The following is a 27,929-nucleotide window of genomic DNA, read 5'->3' as shown; positions in this document are numbered from 1 at the left end:
AAAACCAAATAGATCTACTTTGTTTCTCTTTAAATGTATGCAACACTGTTCCCCTTTAAATATGTTTCATAGCGTTCTTCTGTTCACATGCTAAAATTTATCATAATGGTAAATGAATAAGGAAACAAAATAGCATTGCGAGCCAAGATCTTGCCTAGAATGATTTAGCAAACAGTTTCATAGATCAGTTCTAAGGGTTATTAAGTAATTTAAGCTGAAAATGTTTCCTAAACCACTCCCTTAATGTATTCTCGCTATCCTGTTTAATCATTGAAAAGTTAGGATACTTCATATTATTATGTTTCAATGTATTTGCACAGCCAACAAATCTATAAATAACATTAGATCTGTTGGATGTTTGTATCTTGCATATTGGGAATCCTTCTTTGTAGTTTCAAAAGTATATCCCTATGAACAGAAACTGTTTCCAAAAGTAGATGGAAAGAGAAGGGAATGGAGCTAATTTTAGTGTCTGGGATGCTCCATCTGTGTTGCAGTGGAAATCTCGCCGTGGGCCTGCCATGCATACGGGATGAACCCTGTCTTGGATCGGGGTTTTGGTGGTGATCATGGAAGTCATGCTCCACCAGAACACTGACACTGCAAGAAGAATCCTGGTCTTTACCTCCCCAATTGTGACTCACCCTATTAATCATTTCTATCCCTATAAATTTCAGTAAATTATTATTCAGAGAATTGAAAGCTGTCTGCATTTGACCCTTTGGGCCATATTAGCACCAGTTATAAACTGACTTAGACCTGAAGATGAAAATTAGTCTTAAGTATATTTAATTAGTTCTTTTGATACTTTTAAACTGAAGATTTTAATTTGTAATTCTGTACTTTACAGCTGTTCCAGATCCACCAGAAAATGTCAGATGGAGGAATCCATCTGCCAAAGGAATCTTCCTTACATGGGAACCACCAAAATATGATGGAGGCACAAGAATTAAAGGATATTTAGTAGAAAAATGTCAACGCGGTGCTGAAAAGTGGGAGGCATGTGGAGAGCCAGTTATTGAATTGAAGTAAGTTTATATATCTAATTTTCTAATGTTTACTATGTTTTAAATAATACAAAATAAATTCTAAAACTGGTTATTATGTTAAATAGGATGAAAGTGACTGACCTCACAGAAGGGGAATGGTATTCATACCGTGTCAAAGCTTTGAACAGACAAGGTGCCAGCAGACCAAGTAAACCCACAGATGATATACAAGCAGTGGACCCAAAAGGTACATTGTTACTAACTAATATAAAAGTATTTTTGCAAAACTCATCATTTTACTATGCCCAAGATTTATTAATACATTCCAAACCTATTGATAAATGCAGATAGATTTATCTCACAAATATTCACATTGTGTTAAACATTGTCACTGTGGCAAGTTCAATTACTCAGGAAGAAAATAGAATATATTATATGAAGAAGAATAGTTGACTGTGTTACTCAGTAACTTACTGAAATTAATAATATTAAAGCTGAGATATAATGATAAATTTAGTGAGGCAATGCAACTAGCACAGGGCCTTACTGGAGCTCCTAATTTCCCAATGAATTCATATTAATGGCTGGGAAATTGGATAGGCCACAAATCAGGCGCGCAGTCCTGCATACCTGATTCTCCAATCGACGCTCCGTCAAGTGAGGCTCCACAATGGGAGCATGGCTTTACTGAATTTACCCTAGAATTTCCTTTTAAAATACATAATTTTTTGGACTGAATTAATAACATGTTTTCTTTGTTTACAACAGAGGCTCCAGAGATTCGTCTTGATGTTAAACTGCTTGCTGGTATTACTGTGAAGGCTGGAACAAAGGTTGAGCTCCCAGCTTTTATCTCTGGCAAACCTGATCCTAGAATTACTTGGACAAAAGCTGAACACATTCTGAAGCCTGACAATAGACTAACTATTGACACAAAACCTGATCATTCCACAGTGACAATCTTAGATACCACAAGGAGTGACAGTGGCATCTACATTATTGAAGCAGTAAACACCTGTGGTCATGCCACTGCTGTTGTTGAAGTCAATATTCTAGGTATTTAAAATGTTAAAATGCTATTGATAGACTTTTTTATAATCTTGAGACAAATAAATTTTCTCAAACGAGTACTGACCATTTCCTTTGTTTACAGACAAACCTGGTCCACCGGCTGCCTTTGATATCACTGATATTACAAATGAAACCTGCCTCTTGACATGGAATCCTCCTAGAGATGATGGTGGCTCACGTGTTACAAATTATATTGTGGAATGTATGGCTGGAAGTAGTCAAATATGGAACAAACTCTCATCTACTATCAAAGAAACCAAATTCAAGGCAATAAATCTTACACCACTGAAAGAATATACTTTCAGAGTTAGTGCTGAGAACATGTATGGTGTTGGAGAGCCATCTCAGCATACTCCAATTATAGCTAAATATGCTTTTGGTAAGCAAAAATATGATTTTGTATATTATAATTTTAAGATTTATTGCATAATTTGTGCACAATATGCCAGTTAGATTTTTAAAACCCATGGACATATGTTTGTACATTAGATCCACCTGGTCCTCCAACACGTCTACAAGGTTCAGATATTGCTAAGGATTCACTGACTTTGACATGGTATGAACCTGATGAAGATGGTGGCAGCCCAATCATTGGATATTTTATTGAAAGATTTGATCCAGACACTGATAAATGGATTAGATGCAACAAGTTACCTGTCAAAGACACAAGTTTTAGGTATTTATAACAATGCTAATTTATGAATTAACCACATTTTGAAAAGCTCAGAATTGAAGTCATGATAACTCTGACATCCTTAATCATGATTTGTTTATAACTAGATCTTCCATGGCATTCCTTATGGGAAAAACTTTTAAAAAACGCTCTCTTCCTGTAATGGTCTTTTGCTTGTTTCATACTCTAAGCTCTTTCTCTCTCTCTCTCTCCACTCTGATACACTTTCATTTATGTACCTATAGCCCCTATTTTAAAGGGGGGTGGGGGGGGGGGGGGTGCAGGTACGGTGCGTGTGAGCCCTGAAGTGAGCGACACACCCGGGGAGTCCGGGGAAGTGGAGGCCCAGCCAATCTTAACAGCCGGACCTCATTACCATAAATTTTCCCAGTCACCTGGCCAGATCCACTAGCTGGCCAGCGGGCGGGTGCAGTAATTCGGCAGCATGAGGCCATAGCCAGGACCCAATAAGTGGTGAGTGGGGTTCTGGATGCAACTGGGAGAAGGACGGGGGGAGGAGCAAGGGAGCTCCTCCTGATCATTCTTACCCACGATCCACCTCCCGGCAGGTCTGGCACGGCTTCGCCGCTCAAACCTCCAACTAATATTGCAGTCAGACTGCATTTTTAAGAAGGACCCTAATCCTTCCTGCGGATGTGCTGCCCCGGGCTCAAAAGAGGAAGTTAACATCAGGACATGTCAGGAAGACAACGGGATCGGAGGGGGTAAGTGACTGCCCACATTTTAACTGCCCCCCAGCCCGGTTTCCGCCACGTTACATCTGTTTGACCCTGACTCATGTTCTCTCTTTTTCTATAAATCTCACGTTCCCCCTGTCTTTTATATCCCCTGTATATTTCCCACTCTCTTTGTATGCCTCACACACAGTCTTTAAATACTTCACTTTCTCTCTCTCTCTCTCTCTCGCTCTTTAACAACTTAATAAAATCTGGAATGAGAAAAGATTATTTGGAGCATCAAGTCTGCTCCATTCAGGGTGAATGTATAATTATTGTGTCATGGACTTCCTCCCACATCAATTGTTTGATCGCCCACTTTAAGGAACACTGGGGGAAATTTTCATCTTCACCGCATGGGCAGCAGTCTGGCACAGCAGATTGCCCAAGTCATTATAGAACCCGCCCAATTTTAATTCTACAAATGGCAGGCAAACCAATCCACCAGATTAACGTGCGTGTGGTGAAGACAAAAATTTACCCCACTAAGCTCCTTTTATTACCTCCCTGAAAAAAATAAACAATAACAACAACTTGCATTTATATAGCACCTTTAACATAATAAAGCAATTATATCAATACGACTATCCCACTCCTTAGCAGACAGGGCCAGGAATGACAAAGGAGAGAGGCAAGGATCTGCCTGCACAGGGAAGGAGCAAGCAGGGAGGCTGGGCTGGAGAGGGTAGGTGGGAAAATGGGGTTGGACAGAGTTATTAGGGTTACCTGGAGCTGGAGTTAGCAGAGGAAATAACTGAGAAAGAGTGGGGGCTTTCCAGGAGCCAGGAGCAAGCGAGGAAGCCAGAGCCAGTGGAGAAGTGCAAGGTGGATGGTGATGATGAAATGTAGCACAGGAGGTGAAGATGGTGGTGGTGTTTGAGGCCCTCCCCAATATAAATATAGAGTGAATCCCCTCAAAAATTGCCACCATAATAATGTTTTTTAAATATTATCACTGCTTTGAGGACCTACACATATAAAATTAAAAAGTAGAAATGATGTAATTTTGCAGTATGAGGACTTCAACCTGTATTCTTTTGATAAGGGTCAGGGTCTGCAGATAAACGCCTCCTGCCTCTAGCCCCCCCATTAGCTGATATGAAGGTGAAGTAACCTGGAACGGGGTACAGATACTGGAGCTAAGAACAGGAGTTGTTGGCTCGAGCTATGGAGAGCAATTAGGGAGCAGGGTCTGGACCGAGGAATGGAGTAAGCCAGAGATCTGGCCGAGGAAGAATAGGAAACTGTCTTGGTGCCTGAAGAGGGCATGGAATCACAATTTTTTTTCTTGTTAATGTATATTTGGTTATTTTGGTTGTTTGTGTGAAATGTGATTTTTTGATTAGTGGTTGAATTTGTGAATTGTGACTTCTGGTTGGTTAGTTTTGTTAATGCAGAAGAAAAAGAAAAACTTAGGTCGAATATGACTGATAAGAATTTCTTTTGACAGTGGTAGAATGTAATTGGTCTGATAGCTACAAACAGTTAAACAATCAGCAAGTACAAAATGATCCTGTCATTATGGTCATGACAGACTCAAAAAATTCGATAGATTGATTGCCTATAAATTAACATGTTGCACACATGTGTTTTGCAACCAACAGAGTGAAAGGACTTACTCCGAAGAAGAAGTACAAGTTCCGTGTTCTGGCAGAGAATCTAGCTGGTACTGGCCAACCTAGCAAAGAAACAGACCCAATCCTGGTGAAGGATCCTATCGGTATGAGTACAGTTGTCTTACCAAATGTAATTTGATAACAGTTTATACATTAGGGTAAATTTTGTTAGGCCCCGCTCCACCAGTAAGACCTCACATGCAGCAAGCAAATATCAGAAACTCACACCTGAAATTTTCCAATATCTTCTAGCTGTGTGCAAGGCGCCGACGGTGCTGCAAGGCCTCGCAGAATTGACCATGTTGTGTTTACCTAACAATTGACCCATATTTCTAATGTAAATTCATTTATAGACCCACCGTGGCCTCCTGGAAAGCCTAATGTTAAAGATGTCATGAAGACTTCAGCTTTCTTAAATTGGAATAAACCAGAACATGACGGAGGGGCAAAGATTGAGTCTTATGTTGTTGAGTTACTGAAGAGTGGAACAGAGGACTGGGTTAGAGTAGCTGAAGGTGTTCCTATGACTGAATACTTCCTGAAAGGGCTTATGGAAAAACAAGAATACTCATTCCGTATTAAAGCTGTTAATAAAGTTGGTGAAAGTGAACCAAGTGAACCCAGCGATCCTGTGCTGTGCAAGGAGAGATTGAGTAAGTTACACCCAACTTATGCACTACATATATTACTTAGCAACTTTAAATAATCACAATCATTGTCAAAAGGCATATATTTTTAAATATGAGAATTGCTGTCTTCCCACAGATCCTCCTTCACCTCCACGTTGGCTTGAGGTTGTCAATATCACAAAGAATGCTGCTGATCTTAAATGGACAGCACCTGAAAAGGATGGTGGCTCTCCAATAACAAACTATATTGTGGAAAAAAGAGATGTAAGACGAAAGGGTTGGCAGGTTGTTGACACTACAATAAAAGACATCAAGTCCACAGTTACACCTCTTTCAGAAGGTTCACTGTATGTATTCCGAGTTGCTGCAGAAAATGCTGTTGGACAGAGTGAATACTGTGAACTGGAAGACTCAGTACTTGCTAAAGATACCTTCAGTAAGTTGTTATGTGGATAGTGTTATGTCTCTAGTCCTAGTGTATAATTATTTGCTGCTTTAGATTCTTTTTATCTCACATATATATTTTGATTTCTCTCCAGCAACTCCTGGACCACCTTATGCTCTTACAGTTGTTGATGTAACCAAGAGACACGTTGAACTGAAATGGGAGGCTCCCAAAAATGATGGTGGAAGACCAATACAGAGGTCATTTTAGTCCTTTTTTTATTTAGTACACTTTCTTAACATCACAATGGATGATTTTTCTAATGTTGCTGTATACTAATGAATGATACTGAATGTTTACATAGGTATGTAATTGAGAAGAAAGAGAAATTAGGAACTCGTTGGGTTAAAGCTGGCAAGACTGCGGGACCAGAATGCAATTATAGAATCACTGATGTAATTGAGGGCACTGATGTACAATTCCAAGTCCGTGCTGAAAATGAAGCTGGCTGTGGGCATCCAAGTGAACCAACGGATATGCTTACAATTGAGGATCCAACTAGTGAGTAGAAACTGATAGTAATGTTATAATGTGGCTTCCCTTTAAATTTTGAAAATAAATGCAATATAATATTGACTATGATTTTGTTTGTGTCTAGGTCCACCATCTCCTCCTCTTGAATTACATGTGGCAGATGCAAGCAGAGATCACATTTCTATTGCATGGAAAACACCAGATAAAAATGGCGGTAGCCCTATTCTTGGCTACAATATTGAAATTTGTGAAGCAGGAACAGAGAAGTGGATGAGGATTAATTCTCGCCCAGTAAAGGAACTGAAATATAAAGCAGAAGAAGGCATTGTCCCTGAGAAGGAGTATGTCCTGAGAGTTAGGGCTGTTAATGCCATTGGAGCAAGTGATCCATCAGAAATTTCAGAAAATGTTGTGGCAAAAGATCCTGACTGTAAGAACAGCTTTCTTTTGAAATACATCCTTTCTCAATCTGAAATTGTAGTTCTTCTATTAATAGTATTAAATTTTGCATACTAAAAAAAATATTTATTTTAATAGGCAACCCAAGTATCGAAGTACAGACTCAAGATATAATTGTTGTGGAGGGTGAGAAATTGAATATCCCTATACGCTTTAGAGCTGTACCAGTACCAACCATTTCATGGTATAAGAATGGGAAGGAACTCAAAGCAGGTGACAGAGTGACTATGAAGAGTGCTTACACCCGTGCATCCCTTGAGATTACCAACAGTGTTCATGCTGATGCTGGTGTTTACACTATTACTTTGGAGAACAAACTGGGTTCAACGACTGGCACCATTAATGTTAAAGTCATAGGTAATAATCTGAAATGAAATGGAGGAGGAATTCTTAATGTAATTATATTCTTGTCTGAAAAAATAGTTCATTTTAAGTTTAAATTAATATATTTTCTTTTGTTTTAATTAAGGATTGCCTGGTCAGTGTAAAGATATCAAAGCAAGTGACATCACCAAGAATTCTTGCAAGATAACTTGGGATCCTCCAGACTATGATGGCGGCAGCCCAATTTTGCATTATGTTCTTCAACGTCGGGAGTCTGGTAGAAGAACATATACACCAGTAATGTCTGGTGAGAATAAACTGAGCTGGCAAGTAAAAGATCTTATCCCAAACGGTGAATACTCTTTCCGTGTAAAGGCTGTTAACAAAATTGGTGGTGGTGAATACACTGAGCTTCGCAACCCAGTTATCGCAGAGGATCAAAAGCGTAAGTCTTTCAGGAAAAAAATCATCACCAAATGATATATATCTACTTAGGCTGTAATCATTGTATTATTTTTAATATTATTAAATTTATGTTTTTAATTTTCCTTCAGAACGCCCTGATCCACCAGTTGATCTTGAGGTCCAGGATCCAACGTCAAAATCAGTAACACTCACATGGAAACCACCTCTTTATGATGGTGGCTGTAAGATCATGGGCTATATCATAGAAAAGATAGCTAAAGGAAGTGACAAATGGGAGAGATGCAATGAGTACTTGGTTCCTGTTCTGACTTATACTGTGAAGAATCTTGAGGAAGGAAATGAATACCAGTTCCGTGCACGTGCTGAGAATATTGCTGGAGTTAGTGATCCTTCAAGAATAACTCCAGGAGTTAAAGCTTTAGACCCAGTTGGTGAGTATCCTTTTTCATGTGAAAGTCAGAAAAATCATTAAGTGGGTGAAAACTTGATTCCTTAATTTTTACAAATTACCAGCTGAGGAGAAAATTTACAACAATTTCATGGTTGACCAATTCAGTAATAAGAAATCAATTTTATTTTCAATTACTCTGTTTTTTTGTACAGATCCACCAAAGGTCTTCCTCAGTGGAAACCTTCAGTCTGGATTAAGTGTCAGAAGGGGTGATGAGTTTCTTCTTCCAGCCCGTATTTCTGGTTCTCCTTATCCAACTGTGACATGGCTTCGAAATGATGAAGTAATCAGACCTGAAGAAATCAAAAAGAGAGTAGAGAAATTAGTGCCAGCTAGGAAGAAGAAGGAAGTTGTAGTGGAGGAGCCTTTCTCTCTCAGTTTACCAGAACGTTTAACTGTTGACAACAGCATAACAGGAGAGTCCCAAATGTCGGTTCGGGATTCCATTAGAAAAGACTATGGAAAATTTACTATCAAAGTAGAAAATGATCATGGTATTGCCCATGCTAGTTGTGAAGTAACTGTTCTAGGTAAGATGTTGTACAAATTTTTTTATATCTGTTACAATAATTTGTCAAAAGAAGCTGCTAAAATATAAACATTAAAGATGTTAATATTAACATAATTTATCAATTTTATTTATTTGCCATTCCAGACACACCTGGCCCGCCTATCAACTTCATATTTGAGGAAGTCAGAAAAGATTCTGTCATCTGTAAGTGGGATCCTCCTTTGGATGATGGTGGTAGTGAGATTCTTAACTATATCTTGGAGAAGAAAGATAATTCCAAAGCTGAATCCAGCTGGATTACTGTAACAACAACTCTTAGACATTCCCAATATCATGTTACTAAACTTATTGAAGGAAAAGAGTACATTTTCCGTGTGGCAGCAGAAAATAAATTTGGTCCTGGGCCATCATGTGGCTCAAAGCCACTCACTGCCAAAAATCCATTTGGTAAGTTTTTACTTTTCTTTCATCATATAAGGTACACCACTTGAATATTAAGTTAAAAATGTTATTTGTCACAAACATTGTACAAATACCTCAGTGATATAACATAGTTTCCAACTTTTCCTATTAATGTTATTTGATATTGATTTGTTGTTACCAGCATCGCAATTTACTTGTCCTTGTCATTCCTGATTTAGATCCCCCTGAGGCACCTGATAAACCTGAAGTGGAGGATGTTACTAGCAATAGTATGGTTGTTACATGGAAAGAACCAAAAGACAACGGTAGCCCTATTTTAGGCTACTGGATTGAAAGAAGAGAAATTAACAGCACGCACTGGGCTCGAGTTAATAGAAACTTACTAAATGCTCTAGAAACACAGGCCATCGGCCTCATGGAGGGATTAACATATATATTCAGAGTCTGTGCAGAAAATGCAGCTGGCCCTGGAAAATTCAGTGTACCTTCGGATCCCAAGACTGCACGGGACCCAGTTTGTAAGTATTGGCTTAACAGTAGCTGATAAATTAAAAAGCACAAAAATTGTATGCACATCTTATTCATTTTACAATTAATATTGTTTTTTTTCTGTTTAAGTGCCACCTGGTCCACCAGTACCAAGAATCCTTGATACAAGTGAAATATCAATAGATGTAGTGTGGGATCCTCCTATATACGATGGTGGTGGTGACATCACTGGTTATCATGTTGACAAACAACTTATAGGCTCAAAGGAATGGTCACGTTGCACAGAAAAACTAGTAAAAGACCACAGGTTCACAGTCCATGGCGTTAGAGAAGGTGCAGATTATATAATTCGTGTGGTAGCAGTCAATAATGCTGGAGAAGGAGCTCCTGGTCAGACTGAAGCTGTAACCGTAAGGGATCCACAAGGTATTAAGAATTGTGCAATTACTTATTGATAGGTTTATATTTTTCAATCTTTTTTTGTTTTTATTCATAAAAACACATCTTGTTTTACAGAGCCTCCAGTAGTAGAATTTGATATCAGTGTAAGAGCAGGTGTTCTAAAACAAGCTGGACAAACCTTGAGACTTCCTGCCACTGTAACAGGCCGACCAGCTCCAGAAATTAAATGGAGCAAGGAAGAAGGAAAACTTGATGAAAAACTTGTTGTTATAGAAACAGTTGGTACCAAGACGGAGTTAATTATAAATAATGCACAAAGAAGCGATTTTGGCAGATACTTAGTCACTGGTACAAATAGCAGTGGCTCCAAATATGCATGGACCCGAGTGGAAATCGTAGGTAAGAAACATACTAAAGAAACAAAAGTATAATAGGTTGGTGTTCTACATTAATATCTTGGTTAAATCTAAATGGTACATGCCACCTTTTCTTTCAGATGTGCCTGGCCCTATACTGGATCTAAAACCTGTAGTTGTTACAAGAAAGATGATATTACTTAACTGGTCTGAACCTGCAGATGATGGTGGCAGTGATATCATTGGCTACATTATTGAGAAAAAGGATGCTAAAATGCATTCCTGGAGACAACCAATAGAGACAGACAAATCCAAGTGTGACATTGTTGGTCTTCTTGAGGGACAGGAATATATGTTCCGTATTTGTGCTAAAAATAAGTATGGCTGTGGCCCTCTTGTTGAACTTGGACCTATAGCTGCAGTTGATCCCCTAGGTAAGATATGAGGAAAATGAGAAAATTAAATAAATAATGTCTGTTCATATATGTTACTTGTTTCAATTGAATATTTTAATTGTAGGTCCACCAACTTCGCCTGAGAAGTTTACATGTATAGAGAGAACAAAGTCAACAGCCACACTTCAGTGGAAACCTCCACGAAATGATGGTGGTCGTCCTATTTTAGGATACATTGTTGAAAAGAAAAGACATGACCAGCCTGAATTTGAGAGAGTTAGCAAACAGGTTTGTCCAGATACAACTTTAGAGGTTGATAATCTAGAAGAACTACAGATGTATGACTTCCGTGTCAGAGCTGTCAATGAAATTGGAGAAAGTGAACCATCAATTACTCTTAATGTAATAATACAAGATGACGAAGGTACGTGCATTCAGTAGATATGTCCTGTGCTATTGACCTGTAACTAAAATTTCATGTTGAAAATGTAAGTACTTTTTTTTTCAAATTTCCATATTTTTTTTAACATTTTCGTTCTTGTTTGATTTGCTTATTTTCTTAACAGTGCCTCCAACTGTGAGACTGCTACTGAAAGTTAAGAAAACCTCTTTAGCTGTTAAAGCTGGTGAACCAGTTGAAATTCCAGCTGAGGTGGATGGCCTTCCTTTACCCAAAATTGAATGGAGTAAAGGGGAGACTGTAGTGGAAAAATCAACTGACCGACAGAAGATAGATACTGAAATAGTATCAAGAACTAAAGCAATGACTAAGTTTAGTATTCCTACAACTGTTCGAAAGGACACAGATACTTACACCATAACTGTTTCAAACCGCCTCGGGACAGCATCCCAGACTGTGAATGTTGATATTCTAGGTGAGAAAATAAAACAATTGCAACAAAGAATTTGAGAAAATATTATAAGGCTTATGTAAGAAATTTCCAAAAAGTGACTATTTTGTTCAAATATTGATTTAATTTGTGCTTTTTTAACTTCAGATAAACCTTCTCCACCAAGAAACCTTAAAGTTTCTGACATCAAAGCTGAATCCTGCTATCTGACTTGGGATGCCCCTGAAGATAATGGTGGCAGCGAAATAACTAACTATATTATTGACAAGCGTGATGCAAGCAAGAAGAAATCCGAATGGGAGGAGATCACAAACTTTATTATTGATAGACGATATGGCGTAATGTTTCGTTTCATATTACTGCATTAGGTTTATGTTTTCAACAGCTTTTTACTACAGTTTAGCAAATTTTATATGTGTAACCAAAGTTTTCTTCTTTTTAGGTATGGAAACTGACAACTGATGGAGAATATCAATTTAGAATTAGAGCAGAGAACAAGTATGGAATTAGCGATGGCTGTATGTCTGAAAAGGTGACAATCAAAGACCCATTCGGCCTCCCAGGACCACCAAGTAAACCAAAAGTGTCTGACATTTTAAGGTCTTCTATGCTTGTATCTTGGGAACCTCCATTGGATAATGGTGGTGCTACAATCACAGGTTACTATATAGAGAAGAGGGAGCTGGATGGTGTGTATTGGGCACGCGTCAACAGAGCTCCTCTGACAAAACCAGCTGTAAAAGGCCTAGACTTCAATGTCCTCCGCTTGATAGAAGGTGTTGATTATCAGTTCAGAGTCATGGCTATAAATGCTGCTGGAATTGGACCTCCTAGTGAACCTTCTGATCCTGTTTTGGCAGCTGATCCGAAATGTAAGTTTGATTAAATCCTTGGATATCAGTCATACATTTCTGCTTCTTAAAGAAATAGTAGATGATTAAAACTTTTATTAAAATAAAACTTTCCTAAAATAATCCACATACCATCATAAATGTGACAGTAATACTTTAATCAACTTAAACAAGATAAGGCTTACATAATTGTAAAATATATTTTATTTTTTATAACTCAGCTTAAAGCAAACAAATAGCTTTGAGGCATATTCAAACAAAAATGGGAGAAATCAACATAAGTATGAAATGTTGTTCTTTTTTGCCCCCAAGATCCACCAGGTGCTCCATCCTGTCCTGACGTCACTGACAAAACAAAGGATACAATATCACTTGCATGGAAATGCCCAGAAAAAGATGGTGGTAGCCCAATCCAAGGTTATATTGTTGAGATGCAGGAAGAGGGCTTAAGTGATTGGACAAGAGCATCAGAGCCAGATAAACTACTTCCTAAATGTGAATATGTGGTGAGAAATTTAAAGGCACTCAAGAAGTACAGGTTCCGGGTTAAAGCTGTTAATGCTGCAGGGGATTCTGAACCAAGTTTATCGACTTCAGAAATAATTATGAAGGAGATTCTAGGTAAGTACCTCTAGATTTAGTACATAAGAGTATTGGGATATATTTTTTACAGGTTATAACCAACATACTTTTCTTCATGATTTACAGAGGAACCAGAAATTATACTGGAACTTGGTGGACAAGATTTCCTCAGTTGCCGTGCTGGTACAGCTTTGAAGATTCCAGCTATTGTAAAAGGCCGTCCTATTCCAAAGACTAATTGGGAATTTGAAGGACAAGCAAAGACAGTGCTGAAGGTATGAAATATTTTATTTATATGTAGGTATGTATACTCATCTATATCCCAGGAAGGAATCCTCAGTGCCATCCCAATTCAGTGTTCCTTGGGCATGTGGGGTTGAGGATGACCACATTTGATGGGTGTACTCCAGGGAGTCATTATAGTGAAGTTCATTTGCCAGCTGTGATAAGATTAAACAACATACCCTGACAATCACGGGACTATATACATTTTGTTTGCTCTTTCCTGATAATATAAGTGAGTTGCCTTTTTGTTGCTGAGGCTGGTGTAGCTGATTTGGACTTTTGTTTCATCTTGTGTGTAGTTTTAAGGCTGCTTGGGATGGGTGGTGTTGGGGGTTCGGGGGATTGCTGAATGAGGCACTCTAAGATGATCCACTCTACCTACTTGACACCTCCCTGGAAATGTTTTGTCCACTTAATCCCTACCAAAGTGTGAAGAATTTATCACAATTTATATAAAACCTTGGCTGCTACGTGACCTGTAAAGAACACCCAGAGGTAGATTTCCACCTGTACCACCAAGGTGTAAAGTATCCTCTGGGTGGAGTGTAGAAAGGTAAATCTGATAGGGAAGATCACACATGTGTGATCTTCCCTATCAGATTATCCAATTAGATGAATGAAAGAAAAAATAGACAGGCTTTGTCTGTTAAAGGCATGTGATCCTCCTCACCCAATTCTCCTCTCTCAAGGAGCATTCTGACCTCCATAATATGCCACCAAGTACATTGAGCAGCATTTGTCCATCTTAGTTACACAGTTGCAGACAACAGCTAAGTCTAGCCAGGTGTTTTTTTCTGTGAACATTTCTTGCCACTAATTGAAGATTAGCTGCAGGTCACAGTACTGCAGCAGCAGGTGATGTTACATACATTCGATTCAGCAACTAGGGCTTTGTTGTATGCAATCCTGCTCCACCACATGTATGGCTGTACCTCACAGCCCTGCACTGGGAACTACTGCAGCAGCTTTTTTATTTACTCTTTTGTTTTGGAAGTCAAGTGGAGAGTTTATTAAAGATTATCAGGGCAAATTAGCACATCTTATGATTAAAGCCAAAATATCTAATTTAAAAAGATTTATGCTATCCAAGGCAATTGAATACATTCACAATTAGCAGAAAAGAAAGGATTTTACTCCAATTATTTAATTGTGCCCAAGAAATTAGGGGGACACCACCGCATATGGAATCTTAGGAAACTAAACCAATCCTTAAAAAAAACTTAAGATAGTCACCCTATGTCATTTCATCCAGACAGTACGCCCTGGGGATTGGTTAACAGCCAAAAATACTTACTTTTGCACAGCCATTTGACCTGGCTCACAAGTTTCAATCTTAATTTTCAAAGCATCAGCTTTCCTTTAGCCCTTCACTGATGCCCAGGGTGTTCACCAAGTACCTTTCAGGAGATGCTGCACCCATAGTGATGCAGCATCTCCACATGTACTGAAATTTGGACAACTGGTTAATCAGGGTTCCTAGCTGGTACTCTGCCAGGCAGACAGCTCAAAAGTGCACACTTCCAGGAATTGGGCTTCATATTCAAACATGGAAAAGCCCCAACTGATTCCCACAGAAGATCCTGATATTTTGGGGGTGCATCTCTGCATAGTCCAATGGAGAGTGTTATTACCCTTAGAGCAAATCACAGTGCTCTGGGATCTTAGATCCCTCCAGAAAGGAGGTTGGGAAGTATCATAGTAGAATTTTTATTTGTGGGTACTTAATCTATCTTTTGCTGGTAGCCACCATTGGTGTCCCCAAAACACCGTTGAAAATGCTTTAGAAACTCTTTCCGCATTGTATATGGTATCAAAGAAAATGTAGCAGCATAGATTTGGGTATTTGGGTACGGTAGCATAGTGGTTATCTTATTGGACTAGTAATCTAGAGGCCTGGACTAATAATCCGGAGTCATGGGTTCAAATCCCGCCACGGCAGCTGGGGAATTTAAATTCAATTAATTAAATAAAATCTGGAATTAAAATACGAGTATCAGTAATGGTGGCCATGAAACTACCGGATTGTTGTAAAAACCCATCTGGATCACTAATGCCCTTTAGGGAAGGAAACCTGCCATCCTTACCCGGTCTGGCCGACATGTGACTCCAGACCCACAGCAATGTGGTTGATTCATCCTCAATGATGGCGGAGTCCAGCACGTCAGTGCAAAAGACAAGGCTGAAGCGTTTGTAACCATCTTCAGCCAGAAGTGCCGAGTGGATGATCCATCTCGGCCTCCTCCCAATATCCCCACCATCACAGTAGCCAGTCTTCAGCCAATTTGATTCACTCCACATGATATCAAGAAACGGCTGAGTGCACTGGATACAGCAAAGACTATGGGCCCCGACAACATCCCGGCTGTAATGCTGAAGACTTGTGCTCCAGAACTAGCTGCGCCTCTAGCCAAGCTGTTCCAGTACAGCTACAACACTGGCATCTACCCGACAATGTGGAAAATTGCCCCAGGTACGTCTTGTCCACAAAAAGCAGGACAAATCCAATCCGGCCAATTACTGCCCCATCAGTCTACTCTCAATCATCGGCAAAGTGATGGAAGGCGTCATCGACAGTGCTATCAAGCGGCACTTACTCACCAATAACCGGCTCAGTAATGCTCAGTTTGGGTTCCACCAGGACCACTCGGCTGCAGACCTCATTACAGCCTTGGTCCAAACATGGACAAAAGAGCTTAATTCCAGAGGTGAGGTGAGAGTGACTGCCCTTGACGTCAAGGCAGCATTTGACTGAGTGTGGCACCAAGGAGCCCTAGTAAAATTGAAGTCATTGGGAATCAGGGGGAAAACTCTCCAGTGGCTGGAGTCATACCCAGCACAAAGGAAGGTGGTAGTGGTTGTTGGAGGCCAATCATCTCAGCCCCAGGACATTGCTGCAGGAGTTCCTCAGGGCAGTGTCCTAGGCCCAACTGTCTGCAGCTGCTTCATCATTGACCTTCCCTCCATCATAAGGTCAGAAATTGGGATGTTCGCTGATGATTGCACGGTGTTCAGTTCCATTCGCAACCCCTCAGATAATGAAGCAGTCTGTGCCCGCATGCAGCAAAACCTGGACAACATCCAGGCTTGGGCTGATAAATGGCAAGTAACATTCGCGCCAGACAAATGCCAGGCAATGACTATCTCCAACAAGAGAGAGTCTAACCACCTCCCCTTGACATTCCATCGGCATTACCATCACCGAATCCCCCACCATCAACATCCTGGGGGTCACCATTGACCAGAAAGTTAACTGGACCAGCCATATAAATACTGTGGCTACAAAAGCAGAACAGAGGCTGGGTATTCTGCGGCGAGTGACTCACCTCCTGACTCCCCAGAGCCTTTCCACCATCTACAAGGCACAAGTCAAGAGTGTGATGGAATACTCTCCACTTGCCTGGATGAGTGTAGCTCCAACAACACTCAAGAAGCTCGACATCATCCAGGACAAAGCAGCCTGCTTGATTGGCACCCCATCCACCACCCTAAACATTCACTCCCTTCACCACTGGCGCACTGTGGCTGCAGTGTGTGCCATCCACAGGATGCACTGCAGCAATTCAGCAAGGCTTCTTCGACAGCACCTCCCAAACCCGCGACCTATACCATCTATTGTAAACAATTTTACAACACCAAGTTATAGTCCAGCAATTTTATTTTAAATTCACAAGCTTTCGGAGACTTCCTCCTTCCTCAGGTAAATATCTATACCATCTAGATAGACAAGAGCAGCAGGCACATGGGAACAACACCACCTGCACGTTCCCCTCCAAGTCACACACCATCCCGACTTGGAAATATATCGCCGTTCCTTCATCGTCGCTGGATCAAAATCCTGGAACTCCCTTCCTAACAGCACTGTGGGAGAACCTTCACCACATGGACTGCAGCGGTTCAAGGCGGCGGCTCACCACCACCTTCTCAAGGGCAATTAGGGATGGGCAATAAATGATGGCCTCGCCAGCAATGCCCACATCCCATGAACGAATAATAAAAAAATAGAAAGATGGTTGATGGACAAGAAACAAAGGGCTTCATTTTAGCACCCGCTATCGGGTGCGTTCCTGGCGGGCGGTCTCCGAAAATCGGAGAATCCCGGAGCGGGTTCGGAGCCCGGCTCCAACCCGCCCACTTCCGGGTTCCCCACAGACGCGCCGACGTGCGCGCGCAGCCCCCGCATGTGGGACTCCCGCAGGCAATTAAAGCCGGCGGGGTGCCACTTAAGACTATTTACATTGCTATTTCAGGTCATTAACAGACCTGATTAAGGGAATATGTGAGGAGGGGTGGGATTTTAGAGACAACTGGGACTGTTTCCCATACTGGGGAAAACACTCCCAGTTCAAATGGACGTTTTGCAGCTGTCAGCCTGGTGGTGGGGGGAGACCCTCACTCATTGCAGGAGGCCACTCTGTCACTTGGGACAAAGTTTGGCCTCCACCACCCTCCTCCTGACAAGAAAATTCACCAACTTGCACACTTACCCTGGGGTCCAGAGACATGTACCTACCTTGCGGACCCCCTCAGATGTACATCTTCCGGATGGGGGCCGCCGTAGCTGCAGTCATGACCTCCTCGGAGGGTGAACAGCATCACCAGCCTCACCAGCCTCGCCCGCCACGCCGTCCACCTCTGACACGTGGAGCTCCACAACAGAGTGCTGTGACACATCCAACTGTACAGCAGGAGGGCGGGCAACCGCAGGGAGAGATGCATCGCAGAGGGCACTACCCTCGCCACAGGGTCCACAGACCGAGGCTCAGCTTCCTGGACCTCTCTGAGCAGCAGTGCACACAGAGGCTCAGAGTCACTCGACATGTAGTCGTGGACATCTGCAGCCTCCTTCATGCCGAGCTGCTCCCGGTTGGCCCGAGCACCATCTTCTTACCTGTCGCTGTCAAAGTCACCACTGCCCTCAACAACTTCTCCTCCGCATCCTTCCAGGGTGCCACCGGGGACATCGCCAACGTCTCTCAGTCGTCTGCACAAAAGAGCCCTGCAAATACACCTACACCCACTCTGCAGTGACACAATGGGTGGCATCAGTTGTGGGTCTTCATAGTGATCCTCAGGAAAGGGCATTATTGCACAAACCAGACAAGATTCGCAAAGACGTGACAGTAGTGGTGCCAATATAATATGTAATGTGAGTTGCTCAGAAATTCAATATAAGTAAAAACCATGACAAACCCTCAAACACCCTTGTGCAACCCCTTCATGCTCACGACATGTTTGCCTTACGCTGCCTACTGCACATATGTGATGCATGCCCTGTGGCTGCAGCACAGGTAGTGGCAGGTTGAGTGAGGCTGACTGTGAAAGAGATGCATGAGAGGGTGAGTATGAGATAGAGCCATGAGATTGTATGAGGATTGGGTTGAGTGGTAATGGCGGGATGAATACTGGCGAGGTGAGTAAGTGCAGGTAAGATGAGGATGAGGTTAGAGTGGGTATGAGGGGTGATGTGACAGAGTAGTGTTGGCAGTGCAGAAGGAGATGTGGGGTGGGGGCGGTGATGTGGCAGACGGAGTGTAGGGGAATGGGTAAGTGTACTCACTTTAGCTGACCTACTTAGGTCATTGCAGCGCCTCCTGTACTGTATGCAGGTGGGTGATATGTTGGTGGTGCAGGTGACCTCCTCTGCCACCTCGAGCCAGGCCTGCCTGGTGGCAGAGGCAGGCCGCTTCCTCCCGCCCGCCGGGGGGAAGATCTCTGTCCTCCCCCTCCTCCTCACCCCATCTAGTGATACCTGGAGTGAGGCATCATTAAACTGGGAGCAGCCTTCCCCCTGGGCTGCTCCATGCTGTAATTTTTGCTATTTGTTGCAGCATCTGTCAGTGGAGGACTGCCCCTTTAAATAGAGCTCCTCCAGCTGACAGATCTTACTGCGCATGCGCAGTCCACAGAACACGCAGATCAGCAGTGGGGAACCCGGAAGACCAGGTAAGTGGATCCAATTAGGCTGCGATCGCGCGGGGGGGCAGACTGATTTCGCCGGGCGCGTTATCCACGCACCCAATTGCTCCCCCACCGCGAACCCGCAGCCCTGGTAACATCGAGCCCAAAGAGTTAAGACTAATGATTGTTGCTTAAATTAGAGAAGAATTGGAAGTGGTGTAACCCAGGAGTCAATGCTGGGTCCAGTTTTGTCCCTGTTGTATATAAATGATTTGGACTTGGACATAGGGAACACAACATTGAACCTTGCTGACAACACAAAAGTAGGGGGTTGGCAAACAGTGAGGCAGACTGTAAAAGACTTCAGGAGGACAAAGACAGGTCATCGAATGGTCAGAAAGGTGGCAGATGCAATTTAATAAGGAGAAATACTAGGTAATACATTTTTGATAGGAGAAACAGGGAATGGGGGTAGACACTCAACGGAAAGACACTGAAGGGTGTGAATGCATAGAGATACCTATGGGGGTAAATCCATAATTCCCTGAAAGTGTAAGTGCAGGTAGATAAAGCCAAAAAATGGCCAATAGCTTTGTGGGTTTTATAAATAGAGGCATAGAGTACAAGAGTAAAGAAGTAATGATAAAGATGTATAAGCAATGTTTCGGCCACAATTAGAGATTTTGGTGCCTCAACAAAGAAAGGACATTAAAGCCAGAGAAAACATAACATGTAGATTCACTGGGATAATGCCAGCGATAGGAAATTCTAGTTAAGAGGAGCAATTTGAAATTGAGAGATTATTTCCTCTTGTTGGAGAGTCAGTGATGAGGAAGGTTGGGAGAAATTTCTTTACTCAGAGGATTATTGGAACTTGGAATGCTTTGCCACAGAGACTGGCTGTGGCAGAGACATTGCTTTTTACTTCAATGGAGAGTAAAATTGGACAGGATGTAAAACGGGTGGCTGACCCAAAACCACCCCATTCCCGCTAGGCGGGTTAGATTAAAATCAGGGGCTAATGTTTTGACGGATCTGTTCTAACAGCAGTGGTTAAAACTCCCCAGCAGGGGCGTTTCCTTCCCCCCCCCCCCACTGGTTTCGGTAATTAGTTTGGTATGGGTTCTACAGTTTATGAAGGCTGTCCAAACGAAGAAGGGTGGTGTTCATTCATTACATCATTACATCTCTCACAAACTATGATCCCCCCCAGTACTGCCTCTGGACATGCTGGGCCTGCCTTTTTGGTTTGGTTAGGTATTTTCTTGTTTGAAATTGGTTCAGATCAGCTTCAGGTCAAAATGAAATGGCACCAACATGCAGGCCCTGGGTGAAGATCACATGTGGCACCATCCAGTATGACATCATGACAAAAATAATTGGGGGAAAGCTTAACAAGTAATCTTCTCTAGAACAAATCAATCATCAATAATCATAGTTTTCTTCTCAAAAAATATAGATTAAATGGATTTTGTAACATTTGATATTTTACTGTTTTGTTTAGGATGAAGTACATAATATACCAGATGATGCCCAGGTAATAATGTGGTTAATAATTCTTTTACGGTATCATATTTTAAATTTTGGAATGTAGAAAGACAATTTGCATTTTAATTACTGATTTATTATTCATCTTTTTGTCTCTTGTAGATTGAAAGTACCGAAACTATGACAACTGTGGTTATTCCAGAATGTAACAGAGGCCACTCTGGTCGATATGCTATTACTGCTAAGAACAAGGCTGGACAAAAGACATTACATGTCAGAGTAAATGTTCTTGGTATGTAATTATTTTACTGAATTATATTTGAATCAGAATGAATTGTAGTAGCTTGATGTGATTATTAAATTAATTATCTTTTGTGTGTTACAGATATGCCAGGACCACCAAAAGATCTCAAAGTAAGTGACATTACAAGGAGTACCTGCAGGCTTTCATGGAAGCCCCCAGACAATGATGGTGGAGACAGAATTAAGTGCTACGTTGTGGAGAAAAAGACTGTAGAAGGAAGGGCTTGGGTAAAAGCTAATGCTTCCTGTGCAGGTACATCATATGTTGTGCCTGATCTTGTTGAAGGGCAGGAGTACTTCTTCCGTGTCCGGGCAGAAAACCGATTTGGCACTGGTGCACCAGTCGAAACCATTCAGAGGACCAGGGCTAGAGATCCAATTCGTAAGTTTATAGTTTTAAAAATATACACTAGTCTAGTTCAGATAGCAGTATAATTCATTTTAGTGAATCTGCTTTTTGTTTTCTATCTATTTCTGATGAATGCACTTTTACATTTCAGATCCCCCTGAGCCTCCAACAAGACTCAAAATTGTTTTGGTTACTAAGAATTCTGTTTCTCTTACTTGGAAGCCACCAAAGAATGATGGAGGGGCTCCAGTAACACATTACAATATTGAATGTCTTGCCTGGGATCCTACTGGACAAAAGGAATCCTGGAAGCAGTGCAACCGACGCGATGTTGAAGAAACCAAGTTTACGGTAGAAGATCTAAACGAGGGTGGAGAGTATGAATTCCGTGTAAAAGCTGTTAATGAAGCTGGCACTAGTAAACCATGTAATCCTGTTGGACCAATTATTGTGAAAGATCAAACATGTAAGTACTGACACAATTATGTCATAAGGTACCAATGTAAATATAGAGAATAGAGAACACCAAATTTAAACCTACCTAAAATGTACTAAATGTTTCCATGTCTAGGTGCACCTGCAATTGAACTTAAAGAATTCTTAGAGGCAGAACAACATACAGATATCAGCATTATAGCCAAAGTCAAGGGCACACCATTCCCAACTTTGACATGGTACAAAGCACCTGCCCAGAAACCAGAAGAAAAATCTAAAGTAGAATATGATCAGCATGTCAACAAAATTGTGACTGAGGATGGTTGCACTCTACTAATTCATCAGTCTCTCCGAAAGGACACTGGTCTTTACACCCTCACTGCTACAAACAATTTAGGAACTGCTTCCAAGGAAATGAGACTCAATGTTCTTGGTAATCTTTTTTATAACTTGTCTCTTTAAATTTCTAGTTTTGTAATGCAATAATAAGTGCATTCCTGTCATTTACTGTAATAAGGGTAATTGAGAATATTCATACTTTTGACTTTGTTCTAATAATTAGGTCGTCCTGGTCCTCCAGTTGGTCCTATTAAGTTTGAAGGAATTAGCGCTGAGACGATGACCTTATCCTGGCTACCCCCAAAAGATGATGGTGGCTCCAAGATCACCAACTATGTTGTTGAAAAGAAGGAAGCAAATAGGAAGACTTGGATTCAGGTTACCAATGATGTTAAAGAGTGCATTTGCACAGTACCCAAGTTACTGGAAGGACATGAATATGTATTCCGCATCATGGCTCAGAATAAATATGGTGTCGGTGAACCTCTTGACAGTGAACCAGAGACAGCAAGAAACCTGTTTAGTACGTAGTGAATTAAGTTTCCAACAGATATCCTATGTTTTGATATTGCTGACTTTACAGATGCATCCATGAATACAGTTCAATTCTATATATTTAATAGTGGCTAGCAAAATTGTTTATCTTGAGTTCCAAGTTCATATTTAGCAGTACAATACTGTTGATTGTGTAACAAAAAATATTTAAGTTAAAATATGTACCAGTAATTGTGCAGGCTTCATAATTCTGTGCTTTCACCAACAAAAATTATTTAAATTTTGTGCTTGAGTTGTCCAATAGTTTTTGGAACATTAACTTTTCTACCTTTAATTTCAAAATTACTGTCAGCATATACTCAGGTTAACTACTGTTGTAGATTCAGAAAATACCAATAAAATGTATATGATTTTTTTTACAGCTGTACCTGGAGCTTGCGACAAACCAACTATAAGTGGTGTGACCCGCGATTCTATGATAGTCAACTGGGAAGAGCCAGAATATGATGGCGGCTCTCCAGTAACTGGCTACTGGTTAGAGCGTAAAGAGACCACCGGGAAGAGATGGAATAGAATAAATCGTGATCCAATTAGGGTTATGCCACTAGGTGTATCTCATCAAGTACCTGGCCTTATTGAAGGCTCATTTTATCAGTTCCGTGTGTTAGCCATCAATGCAGCGGGCGTTGGACCCCCAAGCATGCCTTCTGACCCTATGATGGCAAGAGATCCTATAGGTGGGTATATTTTATGGTAGAGGTTTTCAAACTTTTATGTGTGGGAGACTCCTGTAAATATTGACACACTGGTGCAGCTATTTACACATTCCTAGGGACCTGCTATCCTAACTTCTGGCAATTTCAGCTACCCAAAAGCAAAACAGTGCGATATTGCAAACAATGGGGGTGATATTAGAAGGCAACTGTGGATGTGTTGGGGGCAGGGGGTCTCCGAAAATCGCGGAAATCCCGTTCAGGTTCAGAAGCCGGCTCCAACCTGCCGACTTCCGAGTCTTCCAGGGACCCACCTGTGTGCGCGCGGGCAACCCAAAAACAGAAGTCATTGAGGTACTTAAGGCACTTTACCTGTGACAAATTAAGTACTTAGAAAAATTTATAACTTACCTGGATGGCTTGCCCACCGCTTCTGATTCACACCTGGTAAAACCAGGCATGAAGTGCCGGATCATAGAACAAGAAACTAAATAAATTAAATAAAAAACCATTGACGGAAGCGAAAACACTAAGTGAACCTACCTTTGCACCCTGCTCCAATGTCCGTGTCTCCCGCTCCGATGTCCCCCTCTTCAATTCCCCCGATGTCCCCCTCTTCACCCCCCCAATCTTTCCCCGATGTCCTCCAATCTTCCCCTCTCCCCCCGATCTTCCCCTCTCCCCCCGATCTTCCCCTTTCCCACCACCCCACCCCCCCGGTCTTCCATTCCAGCGCCGGATGATGTTTCGCTCTTCTCTCGCCCCCCCACCCCCACCCCCAACCTCGCATTGCAGCTCCTGACAGCAGCCAGCCTGTCATTCAGGCCAGCTGCCAGGCGCAAAACCCGGAGAGGACATTAATCATCAGCAATCAACATGCGATTGCATCGGAAACGGTAAGTTTTGTTCATGCAGGTTAGCCACGCGCACCTTCACCACCCCACCCCCCCACTGCCAACCCGTCACCATTGCAAAATCAAGCCCAATATGTTTAATTAGTATAAAGCAACAGAAACAACATGCGAGTAAGTCTACAAATACTGAAATCTGATGACCTCATTCCCACATGAACCCCCTCGATCCCATGATACACTTAGATTAACAACATGGTTTTGATAGCTTGTACTGAATATTTACTTTTTTTTAACAGCACCACCTGGTCCTCCATTTCCTAAGGTGACAGACTGGACTAAGTCAACTGTAGATCTTGAATGGGCTCCACCAATAAAAGATGGTGGATCTAGGATTACGGGCTATTTTGTTGAATTTAAGGAGGAAGGAAAGGAAGAGTGGGAGAAGGTAAATGCATCAATAATGATTTTATATATAGGGGTCAATTTTCCGTTTTTTTCCCTCTGTCTTTGTCAGGCACTGGATAGGCAAAGCATACCTGACGGTCTGCCTGTCCAGGTCTCAGAGCGGTCAAATTTGGTGAGCCAAACCATTAAAATGGCTTGGTCGCACCCTCATTGCAGACTTGCTCCTTGGCAAGGCCTTAAAATGAGGGTAAAAGTAAAAGCGCAGCTGGAGCCTCTCAGACCTGCATTGGCAGTACTGGCCTCAGGCCCATCTGGTTACTGTTGGAGAACAGCAGTAATGGCCTCCACGTCCAAAAATCTGAAGGGTCCCTGCAACAACAAGGCCTTTCACCTTTTTGGGCCTTCTCCATTTTGCCACCTGACTCTCTCAGACCCTCCTCTATGAGAAGACCCAGACTCTAGGCACACCCTAGCACCTCCACCTGCCCCTGTATTTGGGTCCCTTTCCAGGGCAATGACAGGAAAATGAGTTTGTAGGGCTGGGAATGCATTCTATCACTCTGTTTCCATGGCAACGCTTGGCCTGCACCTATTGTATGCACAGGCCTTATTCCACCCTTCAGGCAAGGCACCAGAAATCCAAGGGCAGTGTGAAAGGGCAGAAATCTGGCATCATGAGTTTCTCCCTCCACCCCCATTTTCCTGACATGTATGCCTGGAAAATATATGTTCCCTGGATGCTGACCTGAAGAAAATTGATTCTATAATGTTCGATTTTGGCTAATGTGTTTGCCTTTTATGCTGTTTTTTCATAGGTTAAAGACAAAGAAGTTAGAGGCACAAAGTTTGTTGTACCAGAACTGAAGGAAGGAAGTCTGTACAGATTTAGAGTAAGGGCAGTAAATGCTGCTGGAGTTGGTGACCCGGGAGAGGTTTCTGATGTCATTGAAGTCAAGGATAGAATAGGTAAAAAGTGAAGACCTTAGTTGCATTTCTTCTGTATTACTTTTGCAATGATAAATATCTGACATAATTGTTTTTTTATTCTAGTCATTCCTGACATTAACTTGGATGCCAGCGTGAGAGACAGAATTGTAGTGCATGCTGGTGGCGTGATTCGTATCTTGGCATATGTATCAGGTAAACCAGCTGCAGAGATCACATGGAAAAAAGATGATAATCCAGTACCAGAAGAAGCTACAATTGAAACTACAGTTATCAGCTCTGCTCTTGTTATTAAGAATTGTGAGAGAAAGCATCAAGGGATTTACAATCTTATTGCTAAGAATGCAGGAGGTGAAAGAAGAAAGACTATTATTGTTGAGGTTTTAGGTAAATATCCTTACTTTCTGATTTTTGCAGTTAGTGCAATCAATTTTTCTCAAGTATATAAATAAAATGAATAAACTTTTTATTTTGTTTTGTTACAGATGTTCCTGGGCCAGTTGGCGAACCTTTCCACTGTGAAAACCTAACAAATGATTCTTGCAAATTAACATGGTTCCTTCCAGAAGATGATGGTGGCTCTGCTGTTACCAACTATGTCATTGAAAAGCGTGAAGCTGATCGTAGAGGCTGGACGCCTGTCACATACACAGTTACCAGACAGAATGCTATCGTTCAAGGTCTGATTCAAAGAAATGCTTATTTCTTTAGAATTGCAGCTGAAAACCTCATAGGCATGGGCCCATGGGTGCAGACTACACAAGAAATTATAGCTAAGGAACCAATGTGTAAGTAATATTTCTAGTGACATGTTTTTCCTATCTTTAAATATTAAAGAAATCAATTGTAGCCAATGAATACATTAATTTTAATATATTTTTCTAACTTGCAGCTGTTCCTGAGCGCCCTGAAGATCTTGAAGTAACAGCAGTCACAAAGCATTCGGTTAGCTTGAAATGGAACCCTCCTAAATACGATGGTGGCTCAGAGATTACTATGTACATTTTTGAAAGTCGTCTCATCGGCAAAGACAAGTTCAATAGAGTTACTAAAGAGAAACTGTTAGAAAGGATTTTTACACATAGTGGCTTAAAGGAAGGTGACACTTATGAGTACCGCGTCAGTGCAGTTAATGCTGTTGGCCAGGGGAAACCATCATTCTGCACAAAACCAATAACTTGCAAGGATCTACTTGGTAAGATACATTTCAAAAATGATTTTAGAAATATCTCTCTTTTCTTTCCCAAAAAGGCAATAATAGTGTATTTTTATCTTTAGTACCACCAATACTTGAGCTGGATTTCCGTGACAAGTTTATTGTGCGTGTTGGCGAATCTTTCAGTATGACGGGACAATATGGAGGGAAACCTACACCTAAAGTTTCTTGGTTTAAGGATGATGTTGCAGTTGAAGAAACTGATCGCCTAAAAATAAAAACTACTCCGTCAAAACTTTGTCTGGGAATTCTGAAAGGTATTCGTGATGACTCGGGTAAATACTGTGTAGTTGTGGAGAACAGCACAGGGGTACGAAAGGGTCTCTGTCAAGTAATTGTTGTTGGTAAGTTAGTCATTTTTGACCTTTTTCAGTTTAAGATCTTGTAATATTGAACTGGAAAATGGGATTGAAACAAAATGTTACTTTTTTCAGATCGTCCACAACCTCCAGTTGGCCCAGTTGTGTTCAATGAAGTTCACAGAGATCACATGGTTATTTCCTGGAAACCTCCACTTGATGATGGAGGCAGTGACATCACTAATTATATTGTTGAAAAGAGAGATACAAACCGAGAACTCTGGATGCCTGTTACTTCTACAGCTACTAAATTAACTTTCAAGGTTCCAAAATTAATTGAGGGCAGAGAGTATATTATCCGAATCTATGCTGAAAACATGTATGGAATCAGTGATCCATTGCTTTCAGAAGAAATTAAAGCCAAAGATCGTTACAGTAAGTGTTGGACTTTAGAATTTACTAGTTGATATATTAAGCAGAAGACACAGAAAAAACAAGCAAACACTCAGAACAGCAAATGAAAAATCTTAAGTTTTCTCCTAACTAGTTTCACCTAAAGTAAGACAACTTTCTGGTTTCATATTAAGTATTATATTAAATATTTTACTTTTTTAATATTAAAATTATTATTTTAGTTATAAGTGTGCGCACAACAAACATGTCCTGACTCCTATTTTATCAACATGTTTGTAATGTAATAGTGGGCATATGTAAGGGAGAAATATTTGTTTTTATTTGTGCTTATTCAGTT

At 41.2% G+C, this 27,929-nt stretch overlaps 1 protein-coding gene across 16 annotated transcripts in view; it reads left to right on the top strand.

Moving 5' to 3' along the window:
- The window catches only part of ttn.2 (titin, tandem duplicate 2), a 373,025-nt gene that overhangs the window by 262,827 nt on the left and 82,269 nt on the right, over positions 1-27,929 (top strand). For all 16 annotated transcript variants that reach the window (XM_067987638.1, XM_067987650.1, XM_067987647.1 and 13 more), the window contains 40 exons: positions 851-1,028; positions 1,115-1,236; positions 1,758-2,045; positions 2,143-2,439; positions 2,550-2,736; positions 5,075-5,190; positions 5,440-5,739; positions 5,852-6,151; positions 6,255-6,360; positions 6,465-6,661; positions 6,759-7,064; positions 7,172-7,450; positions 7,563-7,862; positions 7,972-8,274; positions 8,447-8,824; positions 8,950-9,252; positions 9,447-9,746; positions 9,847-10,143; positions 10,234-10,518; positions 10,616-10,909; positions 10,995-11,294; positions 11,437-11,745; positions 11,869-12,059; positions 12,164-12,593; positions 12,885-13,193; positions 13,281-13,429; positions 20,842-20,874; positions 20,988-21,117; positions 21,211-21,510; positions 21,629-21,943; positions 22,049-22,345; positions 22,475-22,774; positions 23,169-23,483; positions 24,610-24,758; positions 25,534-25,684; positions 25,769-26,050; positions 26,149-26,451; positions 26,556-26,858; positions 26,942-27,223; positions 27,314-27,613. In XM_067987638.1, the coding sequence (XP_067843739.1) occupies positions 851-1,028; positions 1,115-1,236; positions 1,758-2,045; positions 2,143-2,439; positions 2,550-2,736; positions 5,075-5,190; positions 5,440-5,739; positions 5,852-6,151; positions 6,255-6,360; positions 6,465-6,661; positions 6,759-7,064; positions 7,172-7,450; positions 7,563-7,862; positions 7,972-8,274; positions 8,447-8,824; positions 8,950-9,252; positions 9,447-9,746; positions 9,847-10,143; positions 10,234-10,518; positions 10,616-10,909; positions 10,995-11,294; positions 11,437-11,745; positions 11,869-12,059; positions 12,164-12,593; positions 12,885-13,193; positions 13,281-13,429; positions 20,842-20,874; positions 20,988-21,117; positions 21,211-21,510; positions 21,629-21,943; positions 22,049-22,345; positions 22,475-22,774; positions 23,169-23,483; positions 24,610-24,758; positions 25,534-25,684; positions 25,769-26,050; positions 26,149-26,451; positions 26,556-26,858; positions 26,942-27,223; positions 27,314-27,613 (10,284 nt within the window). The remainder of the gene's footprint in view (positions 1-850; positions 1,029-1,114; positions 1,237-1,757; positions 2,046-2,142; positions 2,440-2,549; positions 2,737-5,074; positions 5,191-5,439; positions 5,740-5,851; positions 6,152-6,254; positions 6,361-6,464; positions 6,662-6,758; positions 7,065-7,171; positions 7,451-7,562; positions 7,863-7,971; positions 8,275-8,446; positions 8,825-8,949; positions 9,253-9,446; positions 9,747-9,846; positions 10,144-10,233; positions 10,519-10,615; positions 10,910-10,994; positions 11,295-11,436; positions 11,746-11,868; positions 12,060-12,163; positions 12,594-12,884; positions 13,194-13,280; positions 13,430-20,841; positions 20,875-20,987; positions 21,118-21,210; positions 21,511-21,628; positions 21,944-22,048; positions 22,346-22,474; positions 22,775-23,168; positions 23,484-24,609; positions 24,759-25,533; positions 25,685-25,768; positions 26,051-26,148; positions 26,452-26,555; positions 26,859-26,941; positions 27,224-27,313; positions 27,614-27,929) is intronic.

The sequence above is a fragment of the Heptranchias perlo genome, chromosome 7 (genome assembly GCF_035084215.1).
Source record: "Heptranchias perlo isolate sHepPer1 chromosome 7, sHepPer1.hap1, whole genome shotgun sequence".
NCBI classification, from domain to species: Eukaryota; Metazoa; Chordata; class Chondrichthyes; order Hexanchiformes; family Hexanchidae; genus Heptranchias; species Heptranchias perlo.
Note: the sequence above shows the minus strand (reverse complement) of the source record. Positions and strands in the feature narration are given on the sequence as shown.